Source organism: Caenorhabditis elegans, chromosome X (assembly GCF_000002985.6).
Source record: "Caenorhabditis elegans chromosome X".
Classification (NCBI taxonomy): Eukaryota; Metazoa; Nematoda; class Chromadorea; order Rhabditida; family Rhabditidae; genus Caenorhabditis; species Caenorhabditis elegans.
In genome coordinates this window covers 9,272,231-9,288,971 of record NC_003284.9, presented here as the reverse complement: position 1 = coordinate 9,288,971, position 16,741 = coordinate 9,272,231, and the positions used below count along the sequence as shown (strand labels likewise).

General features: G+C 32.3%; 3 protein-coding genes across 3 annotated transcripts; 2 read left to right on the top strand and 1 right to left on the bottom strand.

Moving 5' to 3' along the window:
• Window positions 1-5,845: 5,845 nt before the first annotated feature.
• Window positions 5,846-6,939, top strand: B0416.11 (uncharacterized protein). Its single transcript, NM_001270144.3, has 2 exons — window positions 5,846-6,071; window positions 6,711-6,939. Exons 1-2 carry the CDS (start codon window positions 5,988-5,990, stop codon window positions 6,828-6,830), a joined length of 204 nt encoding a protein of 67 aa, NP_001257073.1. The 5' UTR covers window positions 5,846-5,987; the 3' UTR covers window positions 6,831-6,939.
• Window positions 6,940-9,024: 2,085 nt separating this feature from the next.
• B0416.4 (putative RING finger protein B0416.4) lies at window positions 9,025-10,019 on the bottom strand. The gene is made up of 2 exons (NM_077163.2): window positions 9,491-10,019; window positions 9,025-9,265 (listed from the first exon to the last, which is right to left on the bottom strand). Exons 1-2 carry the CDS (start codon window positions 10,008-10,010, stop codon window positions 9,129-9,131), a joined length of 657 nt encoding a protein of 218 aa, NP_509564.1. The 5' UTR covers window positions 10,011-10,019; the 3' UTR covers window positions 9,025-9,128.
• Window positions 10,020-14,297: 4,278 nt separating this feature from the next.
• B0416.10 (RING-type domain-containing protein) lies at window positions 14,298-15,959 on the top strand. Its single transcript, NM_001270143.4, has 3 exons — window positions 14,298-14,867; window positions 15,065-15,234; window positions 15,860-15,959. The coding sequence occupies exons 1-2, from the start codon at window positions 14,708-14,710 to the stop codon at window positions 15,208-15,210; spliced, it is 306 nt and encodes a 101-aa protein (NP_001257072.1). The 5' UTR covers window positions 14,298-14,707; the 3' UTR covers window positions 15,211-15,234; window positions 15,860-15,959.
• The last annotated feature ends 782 nt before the right edge of the window (window positions 15,960-16,741 follow it).

The following is a 16,741-nucleotide window of genomic DNA, read 5'->3' as shown; positions in this document are numbered from 1 at the left end:
AATTGTAAACTAGCATGTCTGAATAACAATTAGATTTTTCCAATGATGTGGACTAAAGTCTATATATTTGATAAGAATTGAGGAGAAAAATTATACTTTCTAACATTTTGCTATGAACTTTCATAACTATTTGGCTGAGCTGAAAGCAGCTCAAACTACAGAAAAGATTTACTTCTGCTTTCGACGGCGCAATGTACGTAATTAGGCCATGTCTCGATTTATTTTAAATCATATTTGAAAAAAAGAGACTACCAAAATTCAATACAACAGTAAAACTACAGAACTACCATGAGAAATTGTTTATGTAAGGCCTTTGAAAGAAAAATCAAAGGATACCGCTTCTAAGGTATCAAAAAGATTGGAAAGAACACCAATTTATCATGCGAGTAAATCTTTTTGTTTTCATAAACTGGACAACCTAAACAGACCTTCTTAGTGTTAATGCTCTTTTTCCTTTTCTTTTTTCTTTTCGACCATGTCCACGACCAATGAAGTCTACACACAAAAACAAGAAAAGAAAAAGGGAAGACGGAAAGGAAGAAAATGTGGATGACGATGATGTCTGACAAAGTCTCCGGAAGATTCTGAAGGAAAAAGCAGACGGGGTGGAACACACAGCCCCAGCTAATTTCAAAACGTATTATTGCTTGTGTTGTAAATGCGAAAAAGAGGTTTTTGTGTTGATGGTAGGACACGGGACATTAGAAATAAGGAGCAACATCAACATATAGCGGAAGATGATCTTTTTAGCTTTCTGACAAGCCTCAAAGTTTTACAAATTTTATTTGTCGAAGATCATTTGGAAAACACAATTTCTGAAATTCAGACATTCAGACAATAGTATGAGATGGAAATTTGCTGTAAAATTTCATTTGAACGTTCAACGAATTGGAGGGAAGATCTGTGAATACTTCATTTGAATGAAGGAGGGTTGAATATCTTCTTGCGTGCGTTCAAGTTTGTTTTCTATCTTCTCGTTTCTGTTTTTTTTCTCAAATACGGCCACTGCATGCAAATTTCGGAATATTCGATTGAAGTTTTAGATAGACGGTGAATGCGATGATTTAAAGTAGCATTTTTCATACATCTAAAGTTAGAAGATTGCCGGAAAATTATTCAAGAAAATATTGTTGGTTTTTAGAAACGCGCATGACCTTTAAGATTTTAAACAAAACATTTCTTGAAGACGTAAAAAACAAAAATAAGGGATGGAAGTAAATCGACAATTGCTGAAATTGTCGATTGCAGGAAATGTTCGATTGCAAACCCATGCCTCATACTGACAATAAAATGGGAAATGCTTAAGAGTAACTGACTCAAGTTATTGGAACTAAAGCAATAAATAGCCATAAATTAATTCAAGTTCATAATTCAAAGGTTTTCAAATTGCATCACATTGAGAAGTTAGAAACAGATTGGACATAAAGACGAAGACATAGTCTTTACCATTCAAAATAGTTTATTATGTCATTTGACGGTACTTTGTCGTCTGAAAACCAACGTCAAAACAATTTTACAATAAATATGTTTTTTGTTCTCAGAAAATCAACGCATTTGTATTCCATTGCAATTTAATTAGCAGAGTCGCGTCATTAACTTTTGGTGATGTGATTTCTGTTACTCTTTTTGAAAGCTAGACAAGTAAGAAAAATGTCGTAAAGCAATACGTACCTACGTGTGAAGAAGATGTTTGAATCTCTAGCATTTCGTGACACATTTTTGAGGCGACACATTAATTTGGGTAAGGCAAGAGGGAAAAGTGTGAAAGATGCATCATTCCTGAAAAACTAAAAAGATTCTATAAGGAAAATTAAAACACAAAAATTATTAGGCTACTAAAGGTCTATCGAATGTGTGAGCAGCGTTGTAATGTTTTCTAAAAACTCTGAAGTAATGGAAAATAACTTAAAAACAGAGAAGGAGGCAGAAACTCAAAAAAGTTCCCGAATCACTTTGGTTTTTTTAGGTTTCCGACTACTGAACTAAGCAAGTTTTTAATACTTTGCGTTTACTCTATCAATAGAGCCTAAAACTGCCTAAAATTTTAATGGCAGTGAAAACGTTTACGCTACGACTAAACCAACTTATCTAAAAAAAATCATATTTTTGTAAACTTGGGAAACATAACAGTGTTTTCAAGCTTACAAAATACACAGAAATATATATTTAAAAAATATTATTTTTTTCAAAAACGTTTACAATACGAGGAAATATACTGAAAACAATATATATAATTTGCAAATAACTGTAGAAAACTTAAAAAATTACCTGTTCATTTGAAAGATGCAAATTTTTATATTAGATTACTTGCAGCAGATTACAGAAAATATGCATTTTCTCAGAATCTAACTTTTCCACTAAACGTTAAAAGTTGCATTGGGTAGGGGTGCATGTGACGGAGCAACTCTTGAAATGCGCAAAACGAGAAGGAAATTCTGTTATAACCTTCGATGGAGGCGCAAATTTGATGCGGAAGCGGTCACGAAAATAGGGGATGAAAATGGGCGACATGGGTTGCGGTGGCGAAGTGAGAAGGAAATTGAGCTGTTTGGTCAGTCTCATCTGTTCAAACTTTTCACTTCAATTTTTATACTCCTGAGAACACGCCCGATACCGGAAGATAGACACCGGAATTCAGCCACTTTTTAATGTCGGGTCTTTTATTTCTGAAAACGGATACGACAGGAATAGTTATAAGAGCGGAAGTTTGGTTGCTTTGGAATGTGTGTGAAGGTATGAATTATTTGCAAAGTTAGAGAGGAACCAACGACAACATTATCGAAAACTCTTTTAAAGGAAAAAAAAGGTTCATTCGATGAAAAAAACGTTGGTTATTCGACCGGTTTTTGATGAAGGTGGTGGTAGCGTCTCTTCTGTCAAACAAGAGCTAATCTTTTCCAAGGGCAAGCAGAATTAGATGGATATATTTGGGACGAGAAATAAAAAAATGAAGAAAGAGAAGATCAAAAACCAGAAGAAGCGTCGTGCTCAAAGAATCTTTAAAGTTCAGAACTGATATGATCAAAAAGTGATCATGTAGTAAAACTATTTTGCGCTTAGAATGTGACTCATTTTCAAATAAGATTTGATAATTTGTAACAGAAAAACGTGAATAAATATGAAAAAAAAACTGTAATTGTATTTTTCGACAATATAAATAGTTAAATCGTTAAACATTTAAAATTTCTGAACATTTTCAATTCAAACTCTAAGTTTTCCGTAAGCTAATATCCAGGTTCTTAAGATTTTCTGTTGAACTTATATTTAATTTCTTATTGTCAAAAACAAAAATGGCTTATCACCTGTTATTCAAGGAACTAACTAAAATGAGTCTTATTTTTAGAGGATTCAAAGTTTAAAGATTTATGTTTTCGTCGAAAGTTATTTTCTGATGAAACACTCTTTTTATAGAAACATTAGTGCTAATAATTGAAAATAATGTTATGAGAGAAAAATGTGAAAAAAATGATGTGTCTATTTTCAACTAACAAAACCTCATAAACCTTTCTCTAATCCCCCTTTTCAAACTAGAAGTACACTTAAGTTTGTTTCTCATTTCCTCCTTTATTTTTCTCTTTGTTTATACACTCGTGTTTTTAAAGGTTAATTGGGCAAAAATTGAAAGAAAAATCAAGTGAGAACAGATAATGGAGAAAGGACAAGTATGGAGGAACCAAAGTAACTTGGTACAATAGTTTTCTAAAAACCGATTCAATTTGAGCAACTCTAATGCTTGCAAATTGCTCTGATGCAGTGTTTAGTAAAACGTGTTCAGAGCTCAAGAAAGAACAAAAAAAAGAAAAAGAAAATTGGGGGCGGGGGGGGGGGGGGGGTGGAATGAAAGACTGCACTATTCAAAGTGTGAATTCAGAACGGTAATAATTTGCTAGAATCTACAAGAATAAAACAAAAGAACGTGCTACGTTAATTTCGTTAAAACACCTGTTTCAGTTGTGGGAAGTTTTTATTGTTGAAGCTTTAAACACTATTAAATAATATGAAATATGAAAAACTAGTAAATTTACTTCAATTGAATATGCATAGTTACTTTGAAAAATAGTTGTTGCTGATGGCCCCATACTATAATTTAAGATCAGAGAATCGCATTACCGAATTGTTTATTTTCTAGACTGTTCTAGGTGAAAGGCGCAATGGAAATTGTATACATCAGTTTTTGTCAGAAGGTATTTGTTCCAATCACTAATTTACAATAATCACTATTTTCATAACATTTGAAAACAAAAACTTTAAATTAAATAACCAAAAAATTCATCTAGAGAATTGAGGTTACAATTTTCAAATGCTGTCTTTTAAAAAATTGCATCTTTTGAATTTATTTTAAACAAGGCAAATCATACATGGAGGAAAAAAACAAAAATATAAAAATATAGAACATTGGTTAGATTTTTGTGATTTTCACACTAATTTTGCTAAAAAGTGTGCTCTCAAAGTAAAACTTTTTAAAATGTGTTGTGATAAAAGAAAAATAGCAGTTCGTGACTTATCAAATGATACCTCTCGTTTTTTCCGCTTTGTTTTCGAGTGATAAAACAAAATTGTGGTCGGCAGGGATCAAGTTACTCAAGTTTGTTCATTTTTCACTGCTTTGCAAAATTGAATTGGATGGTTTTGAGGAAGTGATTAATGGAAGGAACGACATTTAGTTCTAATTTATGTGTTAGAGCTCCTTTATTTTTCACCTACTATTTGTTTTCTACCAAAAATTTTTTTTTTTCTTTTGGAAGAAAAAAATCTAATCCTAAATTAGTAGACAAGTTTTTTTATTCAGAAACTAATATCTCTAAACAGCCACTCTTTAGTTATACATATTCGTTTTCTTCAAAAGCTTCACTCGTAAAGAAACCAAAGTCTTATCGTTTTTTTACCATCTAGAATATGGAACGCCACATTGAAAAACATTCCAAATTTCATAACTCAATTGTGGCGAGAAAATGGAATTTTTTGAAAACCTCAGTAGAACCACGAATTTGAAAATTGATTTTTTTTCATTTTTCGGAAGTTTTAATTTATGTTATACTTTATAGATCAAATTCACAATAACCGACACGGAATTACTATATTTCTTCTATTAATATGGCTGCAATACTATTTTTCGATGGTCTTCCCGCTTGTAATACTAATAGGGAGTGCAAGACTATTAGGGAGTGCAATACTAATTTTCAGAATATTTTTCTGACTTTGAGCTTACTAGTTTTTTTCTGAAAAGCTCGAATCTTATGTAAAAATTCAAAATATTTAATTTTAATTGTAACCTATAAGTTCAAAAACTTCAATCTCGTAGAAATTTTGTGGAAAATTGTTCCAAAATAGGCAAAAAATATTGTTGAAATCCTGAAATTAGCGAGACGGGTTTGCAATAAAAAAGTAAAGGCAAGACTATTAGGGAGTGCATGCTAATTTTCGAAAGGTCTCCGAGGGGCAATACTAACAGGGAGTGTGAGCCTAATAGAGAGGCCATACTAATAGAAGAGATATGGTAGTTCAATTTTAAACCAAACCGAAAAATTAGAGTAAAAATTCAAAACACTGACTCCGATCAAGAGTTGCACTCCCAAAAACCCCCATTTTAAACATCAAGTAACCGAATTTATGAGGATTCTCAATTCAATAACGCATTCCACCCACACCTCCGCGTGACAAAAAACGGCCATCAAAACATCAATGTCCATTGTTTCAAAAAATCAAACAAGTATTCCCCGAAATAAAATCTTCAATTGATTTTAGTTATAGGAAATTGTGCTATTTATCAAATTTGAATGGAGACAAACCATGAAAAAATAACGACAAAAAGCATGCTGAAATGAGAATCAAGGTATGGGAATAAGAAGAGAAAAAAGTTTGAAAACTGAAAATAGAATTGCGTTAAAGCAAACTGTGACAGATTGGTTTTTTATTCTATGAAACAAATTCATTTCAAAATCTAATATTATTGCATTACATTAGTCGTTTTCAATTTAAATTTTAAAATGATGACAACCAACAACGAAGAAGACGAGGAAGACAAAAAGAAGAAAAATAATATTTTCCAAAAACTTGTGGAGGAGAGCATTGTGAGTTATTTTTAACATTTTTACCTATTGAATTTCAATTTTTTTTCCGAGCACCGGAAATTGAAGTTTAGGGTGAGTGAGCACAGTTTGGTACACCAAAAGTTAATTTCTAGTTCCAAAATAGACAAACGGAAATTGCAATTAAACACATTGAAGACGTGTTATCTTTGAAGACAGACCCATTTAAGCGGAGAGTACTTATTTCTGTTTTTTGCACTGAAAAGTTCATAAAGAGATTTCTTCGAAAATTTTGAACTTTTTTCTTGACGTTCGTATCTTTAAAACAAAGACGTCTAAATTTTCTGACTTGTTCGGCCGATGCGCTACAGTAAAAAAAAACAAAATTGGAGTAATCGTTACAAAACCGTTACAAAAAAGTTTTTCGGTTTTTTTTTGAAAACCTCATTATAAAATTTGTTTGTCACTTTCTGCAGAAACATAAAACCTAAAATAATGTTTCATATGTTAAACGTTTCAGTAATTTTTGGTAATTAATTTTTTTAACGGAAAACTGCGTCATTATAAAGATTTGATATTTAAGTTCCACACATATTTCAATGTTGATTTAAAAAATACGCAACTACTGGAAATTAGTTAGAAAAATTACATTTCACAATTTTTAAACTTGAAACTTTCCAGAAAACGGGAGGAATGTGGATTGCAAATCCATCAAAAGTAAACCGTGAAGAAAAACGAGAAGACGATACCGGAACTGCGAAACATCATAAAAATTACTGGAATAACAAATTGTGGAAGTGAATTACATTGGATTGTGTGGAAGGAACATTGAACAGAGAGAAACCAATTAATTTTGCTTTGAGAAAAACATGGCCACAAAAAGTTCCATTTACCCAATGAACGTTTTTTCTTCACTATGGGACCTCAAGCCCACCATCACATAAACAAGAGAAATCTAGGATGAAAACAAGGTTTTATTGGATTTGGGACGCAATTTTTGTCTGTGTGTCATCTATTGAAAACATTGAATACACTCAAAAATGGTGAATAATATAATTCAAAAAGACCAAAACCAAAATAAAGTTCATGTGCTTTTTTGGAAGTATGTTTTGGATGAAAGCACACATTTTAAAACTTAATAAATAACTTTGTGTTGAAAAAAAATGGTGATTGAAAAACTATAATTGCTTTGATGGATGTAAAAAAAAGTAAAATTTTACTACGTTGATCTGAAAAATCAGAATCTTCTAAAATTCGTTTAAAAAACGTTGCTGGAAATTAGAAAATTAGTATTTTCTTTGGAAATGTTAACAATTTAATTTTAAAAATATGTTTGTTTTTTACTTTTTTGGATTTTGCAAAAAACCTTTTCAAACGATTCAAACGAATTTTATTTACTCCCATTTATTCCTTATGTATTATTTATATTTAATAATTATGACATTTTTTGAACAGGTGAGTTTTTTTTGGGAATTAATTTGAATTTTTTATTCAACATTTAGATATGTGAGAATAAAATTTCATGAACTTTTATAAACATTTTGGAAAAAAAAAGAGCGAATAATTTGTTGGAGAATAGTGTATCACGTTAAAGGTATTGAAAATATTCATATTTATAATTTTTGAAAATTAGATGATTTCTCATTCAGAACAAAAATATTATGGTATGTTAAAACTAATCTTAACACTTCACAGTCGCCATTCAGGATTTACTCAAATAATTGCATTTTTTTTTGTTACAAATTCTGGTTTTAGCAAGGGTTCAGCTGATAATGGTTATTTTATTAACTTAAAAGAATTGCGGAAGAAAAAAGAATAACTTCTTATAATAGCACAAAAACATGTTCCATTTATGCTCAAAAAGCTAGTTCTAACTGGAAGGATGTTGATGAACATGAAGGAAAAGACGACTTCAACTATTTTGAGACGACAACTGAACATTTGTAATACATGCACATCTTAGGAAAAAGAAGAAAATAACAACAAAAAAAAAGAGTTATTGTTGATGTGTTTGTGATTCGTGGAGGAAGTGGAGGAACCTCTCATTGAATTGAAAATAGAATGACTTTCAAGATTGAGCCGCGAACACCTTTTGATGGACAACTGTCAGCTGAGCTGACTTTCTCTTTTCGAATTTCTTTACCAGATCTTTTGAGCTCTCAACTCAATGTCTCAACTCTCAAGGACTCTACTCAAAGTAACACGATGCGTCAAACAAAAAATTAAAAAGAGATAAAGAAAAGTACTTCGCACATTTGTGACGGAGAAGTTTGAGAATCAGACAGAGCAACTTCCGGTTTTACAAAATTTTCTATTTTGTGAATGCCAAATTTGTTGGCTTGTCGCGTCCGATTTTATATGCAAAGCACCGTCCAATTGAATAGATAATGACAATGACACGATTGTTAGACACCACGGTTTTATGATCTCATTTCAAGATTTATGATGTTATGAAAACGTTAGAAAAACATGAAGGGACCAGTGTTGGTTCTAAGCTAAAAATTGCAAAGTAAGACAAAGCCGATTGAAAGAAATGCCAGTTTTCAAATAGAATTGAGTTAGAATTCAGTGTTTGCATTAAATGTGTTGGTTCTGATACTAACACAGTTTTGTTCAACATTGGTTCTTTTTTATTTGTTTATTTTTGTTTTTCAAAGTCATAATAAAAAATTCATGATCTGTCTGGGCCCTGAATGTCGTCTCGCAAACTTAATGCATGAGCTTAATGGAATAAATAATTCCAAAAAAAACCATAATTTATAATGATAGTACATATAGTGTGAGATACATTAAATTTTGCTACTCCACCAATCACTTTACGATATTTATATTTTACAATTTATCAATTTTTCACTTATGCAAATGTTCTAATTATTTCAATCCATATTATGCCAACGTGATGCTAAATATACATTTCTCCAAAAATCGATACTCAGGAGGGTATTTGTAAAAGTTGCGTTTTTTCAGTGTTTATCACATGAAACTAGGTGAAATTGAATTGAATTGTTTATTCCGTTGGATCAATATAGCGGTTTATTCGAATTTTATCACTGAAGTTTTTGAGAAATCATGAGGAAGAGTGGATAAAAATAATTCAGATTACAAATTGATAAGCGCCAAATTTCTTGGAAGACCAGTCACTCTGACGCGCGTATCCAAACGGTCAAATGGACACTTGACGATTCCGTTGCCAGTGAGTTTGTTGATGCAGCTCCTACATAGATTGTGACCACAATCTGAAAAATAGATAGTGGGATGTTAGTCATAGTTTTTGAATAATGATATTTATCTGGAACTGTAAAAAACTGTGAAAGTGGAACACTTTATCAACGTATTTGAAAAAAGAAAATTGTGTGCCAATGTTACAGGAGCCCAAATTGATCACTCTAATATTAAAATGTTAACTCACTTTTAGGTAGCATTAAAAATATTCTTGTTAATAATTAAATCTTCAAACTAACTAAGAATAATTGGATGCAGGTTCTTGTCAGTACGGCTGTACTCCATAGTGCAAATGAAGCAGCTTCTCCACTCAAATTCCACATTTTCCTTTTTCATGTACTGTTGAAGCAATTTCTCGTCGACATCCTTCACTTTCATGCGATCCCGCACCATTTGCTTAAACGTCTCACTCAACTCAGCTTCTTGTTGCGGTGTTGTCGGTTCCGCTTGTTTTTCAGCTTCTGCTATATCTTTTTCCCCTTCTTCCAATTGCAGTTTCAAAGACTCAATTTGAGCGATGTTAATATTGGTTGTTGCTTGTCTACTATTCCGCATCCATTCTCGACGCACCGTTTTTCGTTTGAACATCGTAATTACTTGTTCCTTAATTTTGATTTCATCCTCTAGTTGTTTCATCTTATCCGAAAACTGTTCTTCTTCGGCTTTGATTTGTTCTTCCAATCGTTTCAAGCTTCTCTTCTTCGATTCTATTGCATCATATCTCTCTGCAAGACGTGAGCTTCGTCGAATGGGCGCCATCTGACTACCCTGAAATAAATAAATCACTGAACACCATAATAAAATATGAAAACTGTTAAAAATACAAATGAAGAAAATTTAAGAAAAGAGCAAGCGATACAGAAAAGACATAGAGAGTTGAGAGATGAAAAAGAATGCATCCTGCTCCCTGGGTAGAAGAAGAGGACAGAAAAATAGGTTTAAAAGTATCCAATATTATCTCCACGGCTTTTAATTGTTTCATTATTATGTAAATAATCACGTCCTCATACACGTTACCTCGAGAAAACAGTTTTTTCGCTATGAATGATATCGCTCGCAAAACCTAGGTTTGAATTTTGCTCAGAAAAACAAACTAAACTTTAAAAAACGGTGTCCCCTATACTTGTAAGCTTTTTTAAAAATAATCTTCATGACATATAACATTGTACTTTTCAGAAAGGAAAATACATGTAGAAACACTTGAGGTCTCATGAATTTTTTAGTTTTGCGTTAGAAGTCAATTCTAATTTTTGATTTCAGAGTGTTTCAATTTATTAAAATCAACTGAGAAGTAAGATGTTTACACATGCGAACATTTAATTTGTTATTTACATTTTTAATATAAAATTGAACAAAGTGCTATAGCCTATAACACAGACGTAAAATATTATTTGTCGGAATGATAAAATTAAGTTTTGAAGTACTCACTGAAATCTCCGGCGTTTTATTCTTCATATATCTATTTTTGTTTACAGAAAAATTTCCACCCGAATACTAAAAACAATTTTACGAGAAAGAAAAGAAATATCAACGAGTTTTATTAAATATTTGTTAGCGGGAGAAGGCTTCTAGTAGTAAGACGCTTTTATTAGTTTTGTACATCTGTTAATTTTGCACCCCTTTGTTTTTGTACTATACTAAATTTTTCATAATTTGAGTTATAAAATTGTTTAAAAAATTAGCCGAAATCAGAAACCATTTTACAGTCTCGGTAAAACAAGTAAAAGTTAGTAAAATATGGATACAACTTCGTCAATGTTCGCGTATCAGTGTTAAAGTGCGTCATTTCGGTCCGACTTTTGCCATTGAAATTTTGAAATTGTTTCATGACTTACAGGAGAAATATTAAAGAACACTCACTTCGATTACAAGTATTGAAGCCTCTGTTAGTGAGTATTTGGAAATTAGTATAGCACGCCTTACTATTATATTATAGGAAGTACGATATATATTTTATGGGTTGAAAGGTTAGTAAGTTAACTACGCGTTATTAATGAAACGAGTGAGTTCGATCAGATGAAGGGGACGAGAAGAATGAGTGGAAAGATGGTTGAAAAACAACGAACATAAGAAAAAAATCCCAAATAAACTATCTCTCGACTCTCAACGGGGAAGAGAATTGGCGGACAAAACCGGAGGCAAATGTAGCGAACCGTGCAGTCGGGCGCGTTTACATTGTTCCAATAATGATATTGGCAAGTCTGGTCGCTGTTTTTTGATACAAGAGTGCAGGACCTAAAAATCTAAACGGCTTAATTTTCAACCTGCTGTTGAAATAACAAGAAATGGGTAAATATGATTAAAAAAACAGACAATATCGCTAGATTTCTTTTTCATTAGCCGGTTTAAAAAATGAGAGTATTTCAAAAACATAACACGATAAATGGCTCGTAATGCTCTTATAAAACGTGAAGGAATGCAATACTCTCAAGCTTCTATACAGGAATAGTAAGCTAAGACTTTAGTTTAAAAGTAAGCAGGCGTCGTTACAGGTCTCGATGCTTGCTTAAAACATGCCAGCCTCTCACATCAACTTAGACAATTTTCAGCAAAAATAAACGCGAACGACGATGCTAGCATATGGAATGTTCACGAACGAAAAAAATTATGCAAAAACTAATTGTTCTTCTTCTTTTTTTGAAAGTCGCGAGGCAGACGTTGGTAGCATGGAAGTCTAGCAGGTATAGGGCTGGCAAGAGAGCGACCTAGGTCGCTAGGTCGCGGCAAACCCTCATTTACTAGCATGCTCATTTACTTGAACGCTCAATTCCTAACGATGGCTCAATCCCTTTGACGCTCACTCACTAATGTTTTCACTTTCGCTCGTTTACTAATACTAATGGCTCGTTTACTAATGCCTGATTCCTTTTGAAATATCATTTACTAACTTAAAATAACACTTTTACTCATTCGCAGGAAAAATAAATCACAAAAACAGGAAAATCATTAACTTGAACGCTCAATCCCTTTCAATGGCTTAATTCCTTTGACGCTTATTTACGAATGTTTCCACTTTTGCTCGTTTACAAATGAATGGCTCATTTACTTTAAAAGTTTCATTTACTGTCTTGAACACTTTTACTCATTTGCAGCTACTACTCAGTCAATTCTAATTCCTAGTAAAAATGAAACAATTTTGTAAGTGATGTGAATTGTGTAAATTATCAAATTAAACAGTAAATAACAATCCATGTATTTTAATTTATTAACTTTAAAGTGTTTTTAAGAAAAATTATATTATGAAAAAATGTGTGAAAAAAATTATTTTTTTCAAATGAAAATTCTGAATTTTATCCTAAACTCCTTTTTGTTCCTATTTCATTTTTTGCCCTTTTTTCATTTTTTCCTTTTTTTTGTTTTAAGCTACCAAATAATACTTAATATATTAACACTTTTAATTTTTTTGGATTTTTTATTTTTCAGGCGAACTTTAGTAAGTTTAGCATTGTTGGAGCAATTGCCAAAACTCAAATTATTCAAGAAGAACTTAGGAAAAATATTTTTGAAAAATTGGCAATGTGCCAAAACTTTGGAAAATGATCCAACAATGCTTCCGATTCCAAGTGTTTATTGTCTTCCTCTCTCAATTCAGTTTCTTATTTCTTCATAGATCTCAACTTGGCCTGTTTTTCTTTAATCAATCTGGCGTGTTCATTCTTGCTCTGCAAAAGTTGAGAGCGCTGGTGGGTAATTGTTTTGTCCAGATCCTTAGATAAAAGTTAGATGAACCGTCTCCAACATATACATAAGTCGAGCCTTCGAAGATGAAGAAGCAAGTTAAAATGTATTACTCCGATAGAGCGAAAGTGGCTTTAAATAACTAACATTTTCAAGAACCGAATAAAATTGTCTCTTAAAATTGTTTTCATGAAGTTCAAAATTTCATTATAGGCAGTGCCACCAACGAGACGTTTTTTAATCCTTTTTATCTTTGACGTTCTCTCTTTTTATTTTCATTATTTGACATTTAAAACTGATCGTTTTTGAAATCTGAGTTTTTGATTTGGTGTTGTCAAGATTTTTCTCGTGTTTCTGTTTCGTATTTGTCTTTCTTCTGTAGTTGCTCATAGTTAACAACATCTAATCTTCAAATTTCAGCTGCGCAATTCGATGAATTTTGATAAATTAAAAAGGCTCAAAGTGACATCAAAAGGCCAAATTTGACAATCTCGTGAAAATGTTTCAATTACATAACAGTTAACAATTTCGAAAAATAGATATGCGATTTTGTCGGGTTTTACCCGTTTTTTTTTCTCATTTCCTTTTTCGATTAACTCACAAGATTAACTAGACCTGCTCGAAATCTTTATTAAAACAAACATCTTCTGCGCAAGGAAAAATATTAAGAGACCATGAGATCATGAGAATGTCTACAGTTTTAGCGCGGGAATATTTCGTAGCGAAGGAACCTTAATCTCTCTTTGCCGCACGCTCTCTCTGCTGCCGCTTGTTGCGCATTTCTCGACGCTGGCGCGAAATCAGATTGTTTCTTTTGGAGGTTTTATCCTCATTTTTAGTTTTCGTTTGAGGCGGCGTGTTGATTCGCTTCTAAGAGTATCAGTTTCATTGTTTTAGCCATTTTGTCTTTTTTATTGATTGAATTCAGATCTTGTTGACTAGAAATTGATTATTTTCTGAATTTCCCTACCTACTACTTCATACTGACCAAATCTTATTTATTATCATTTTTGTATTTTTCGTTGTTCATTTCTGGCCGATAATAGAACATTTCCCTACTTTTTGAAAATTAATGGATCTTCATCGCACACTAGATTTTCTTTCAGCAACTCGATTTCACTTACTTTTTTAAAGCTCCAAAAAGAGGTCAAAATTCTTTTTTTTTTTGGAAATTTTGAACTTCATGAAAACAATTTTAAGAGACAATTTTATTCTTATAAATGTTAGTTATTTGAAACCACTTTCGCTCTATAGGAGTAATACATTTTTACTTGCATCTTCATCTTCGAAGGCTCGACTTATGTATATGTTGAAGACGGTTCATTTAACTTCTCTCCTCACAAAATTTTTAATTTCACTTGCTTTTTTCAGGGTAAATCACTCTTCTTTGGATGCCAAAAAACAAACGTACAAACAATTCCCAAAATTCTCAGAAAGTTGGGAATGATAAACAGTTATCTAAGGATCTAGACGACACAATTACCCACCAGCGCTCTCAACTTTTGCAGAGCAAGAATGAACACGCCAGATTGATTAAAGAAAAACAGGCCAAGTTGAGATCTATGAAGAAATAAGAAACTGAATTGAGAGAGGAAGACAATAAACACTTGGAATCGGATGCAGATGATGAAATCACATTTTTACAAAATGAGAAGATATTGTCAATACAAATTCTTGAGCTTCGAGAAAAACTGAAACAAAACATAAACAAACTTTCCATTCTGAAAGTGAAGGTCCATTTGCCCAAACGAGAGGTCCAACTGGAAAACCTTCGCAACATGTCTGCGTATTTTCTGAAAGATCTTGCAAGGAAGAGAAAACAAGTCGATTCAGGCAACGGGACGGATTGCTGTTTCAAAGATGGACACTTGATTTGGAAGCTGTGCGAGCTTTGTTTGGTTCCATTTGATCGAAGCGAGAGAATGCCAAAAGTTTTGGGTAAGTTAAAGATCATTTACTATATATAAAGCGCTATGTCCTTCTCAAAAAAAAGTCAAGGGCCGCGCCGTAGGTGCTGTCCACGACTGGTCTTAAAATAATCAAGTTAATGTTTCTTGAAATTAATTTTCAAAAAATATTCTATTATAAAAGCACTTTTTCCAGAAATCGATTTTCAACAGAAATCAATTTTTCAGCGTGCGGTCACACACTATGCGTCAATTGTATGAAGGAGAATTCAAGTGCCGGATTTGCATTATGTCCTTTGGACCGAACGGGAAGCAAATTCGATGGTTCTTCCACGCACGATTTTCCTACAAATAATTGTCTTCTTGATGCTTAGAATCAATCACGTTTAACGCTAAGAGTAAGTGTGTATTTCTTACCCTACCGTATTTCCTTTACTAGAATTGCATGTAAAACTAATTGTCAATTAATCCATAGGGGTGCAAGACTAATAGAGATTGCAAAACTATTAGAGGTTTCAAAACTATTTTTCGAATGACCAATAACTTGGGGAAAGTGACCAAATTTTGTCTAAAACTTAACGAAATACCGAAAAACTAAGAAAAGTACATACTTTTCCAACATTTTGTTAACTATTCTAACGCTTTTCAGTTTAATTCACCCAAAAAGGCGAGTTTTCTAGATTTTTCACAAAGTTCTGCTGGTCTGTCAAAAAGTCAGTGCAAGACTGTTGGAGGGTGCAATATTAATAAAAGCTGCAAGACTAATTTTCATTTGGTTCCTAGGGGCAAAAGACTAATACAGGAAATGCGATAAGTATAAATAATTAACATTTAGTGTTCCCTTCATTAGTCTTGCAGTCTCGATTAATTTTGCACTTCTGCAGGTCAATTGATATAGTTTCTCATACAAAAAACTATAAAGAAAATACGATATTCTTTACGGTATTTATTAAAATAACAAAAAATACACGCTCCGTACAGTTGAATTGCCAGATGAATGAGTGTTAATTGTTTTTTTTTCAGTGCCAACATGCTCAATCAACACCGATCAAATGCTTCTCTTACTTCTCGTATTTCAATCATCGAACAGTTTAAAAAATAATAAATTATCATATCCGGAAAATTTTTTATAACGCATCCCAACAAAACGTGGTTTCAGAAAAAGCAAGGGCAAATTTTTGGCAAACGTTTCAACTTTCTTGCAACAATAACGTGGGACCGTCAAAAATTGCTTGAACCTTAGCCAAAAATCTTCAAAAAACGTTCATTCTAAAACTTGAAGCAACTGATTGGAAATTGTTCAAAGATATGATAAACGTGTATCACAAAAGTTTTTCCTAATAACTCTCAATAAGCCCAGTTAATTGATTCTCATATCTTGATCAAGATTATATTATAAAAGGAGGTTTTCTTGTTAAACAACTCGTGCTTTATTCAGAGTTATAAAGTAAAACGTACAGTTCGAAGGTTTATTTATGGCTCTTAACCATTTTTATCAACTTAGAAAATCTTTTTTTCGGTATTATATTCTTTAAAAAGGTGTTTCAGACACTTTCAAAACGTCATAACTTGGCCGAGCATGCCCTGTTGCAGCTAAAATTTTGTAAAACAATTGTCAATATCACTCTTTTTCAAAAAATTACTATGCTATCGAAATCCGAGATTAAATTTAAAGCGATCCCTTAATTCGGAAATTTTTTCAGTGAAATTCACATATCTATGAAACCGATTAATGGAATGATTTGCTTTGTTTTCTGTTAAAAATTTCGGTCGTTGACATATTGATTCCAAAAATTTCCCTTTTTCTGAAGTTTTCAGGATTTATGCTATTGATTGTTCAATTCCCTATTATTCACATCAATCTGCCTGTGCCCAACACTTGTATTTTTCCTCCAACCATGTTTT

Excerpts from the sequence above, each read along its gene's own strand:
- B0416.4 (NM_077163.2), bottom strand. The coding sequence starts at position 10,010 with ATGGCGCCCATTCGACGAAGCTCACGTCTTGCAGAGAGATATGATGCA. Across the intron at positions 9,266-9,490 it reads CCTGCATCCAATTATTCTTA|ATTGTGGTCACAATCTATGT; the intron begins GTTAGTTTGAAG and ends TCTATTTTTCAG.
- B0416.11 (NM_001270144.3), top strand. The coding sequence starts at position 5,988 with ATGATGACAACCAACAACGAAGAAGACGAGGAAGACAAAAAGAAGAAA. Across the intron at positions 6,072-6,710 it reads AACTTGTGGAGGAGAGCATT|AAAACGGGAGGAATGTGGAT; the intron begins GTGAGTTATTTT and ends GAAACTTTCCAG.
- B0416.10 (NM_001270143.4), top strand. The coding sequence starts at position 14,708 with ATGTCTGCGTATTTTCTGAAAGATCTTGCAAGGAAGAGAAAACAAGTC. Across the intron at positions 14,868-15,064 it reads GAGAATGCCAAAAGTTTTGG|CGTGCGGTCACACACTATGC; the intron begins GTAAGTTAAAGA and ends TCAATTTTTCAG.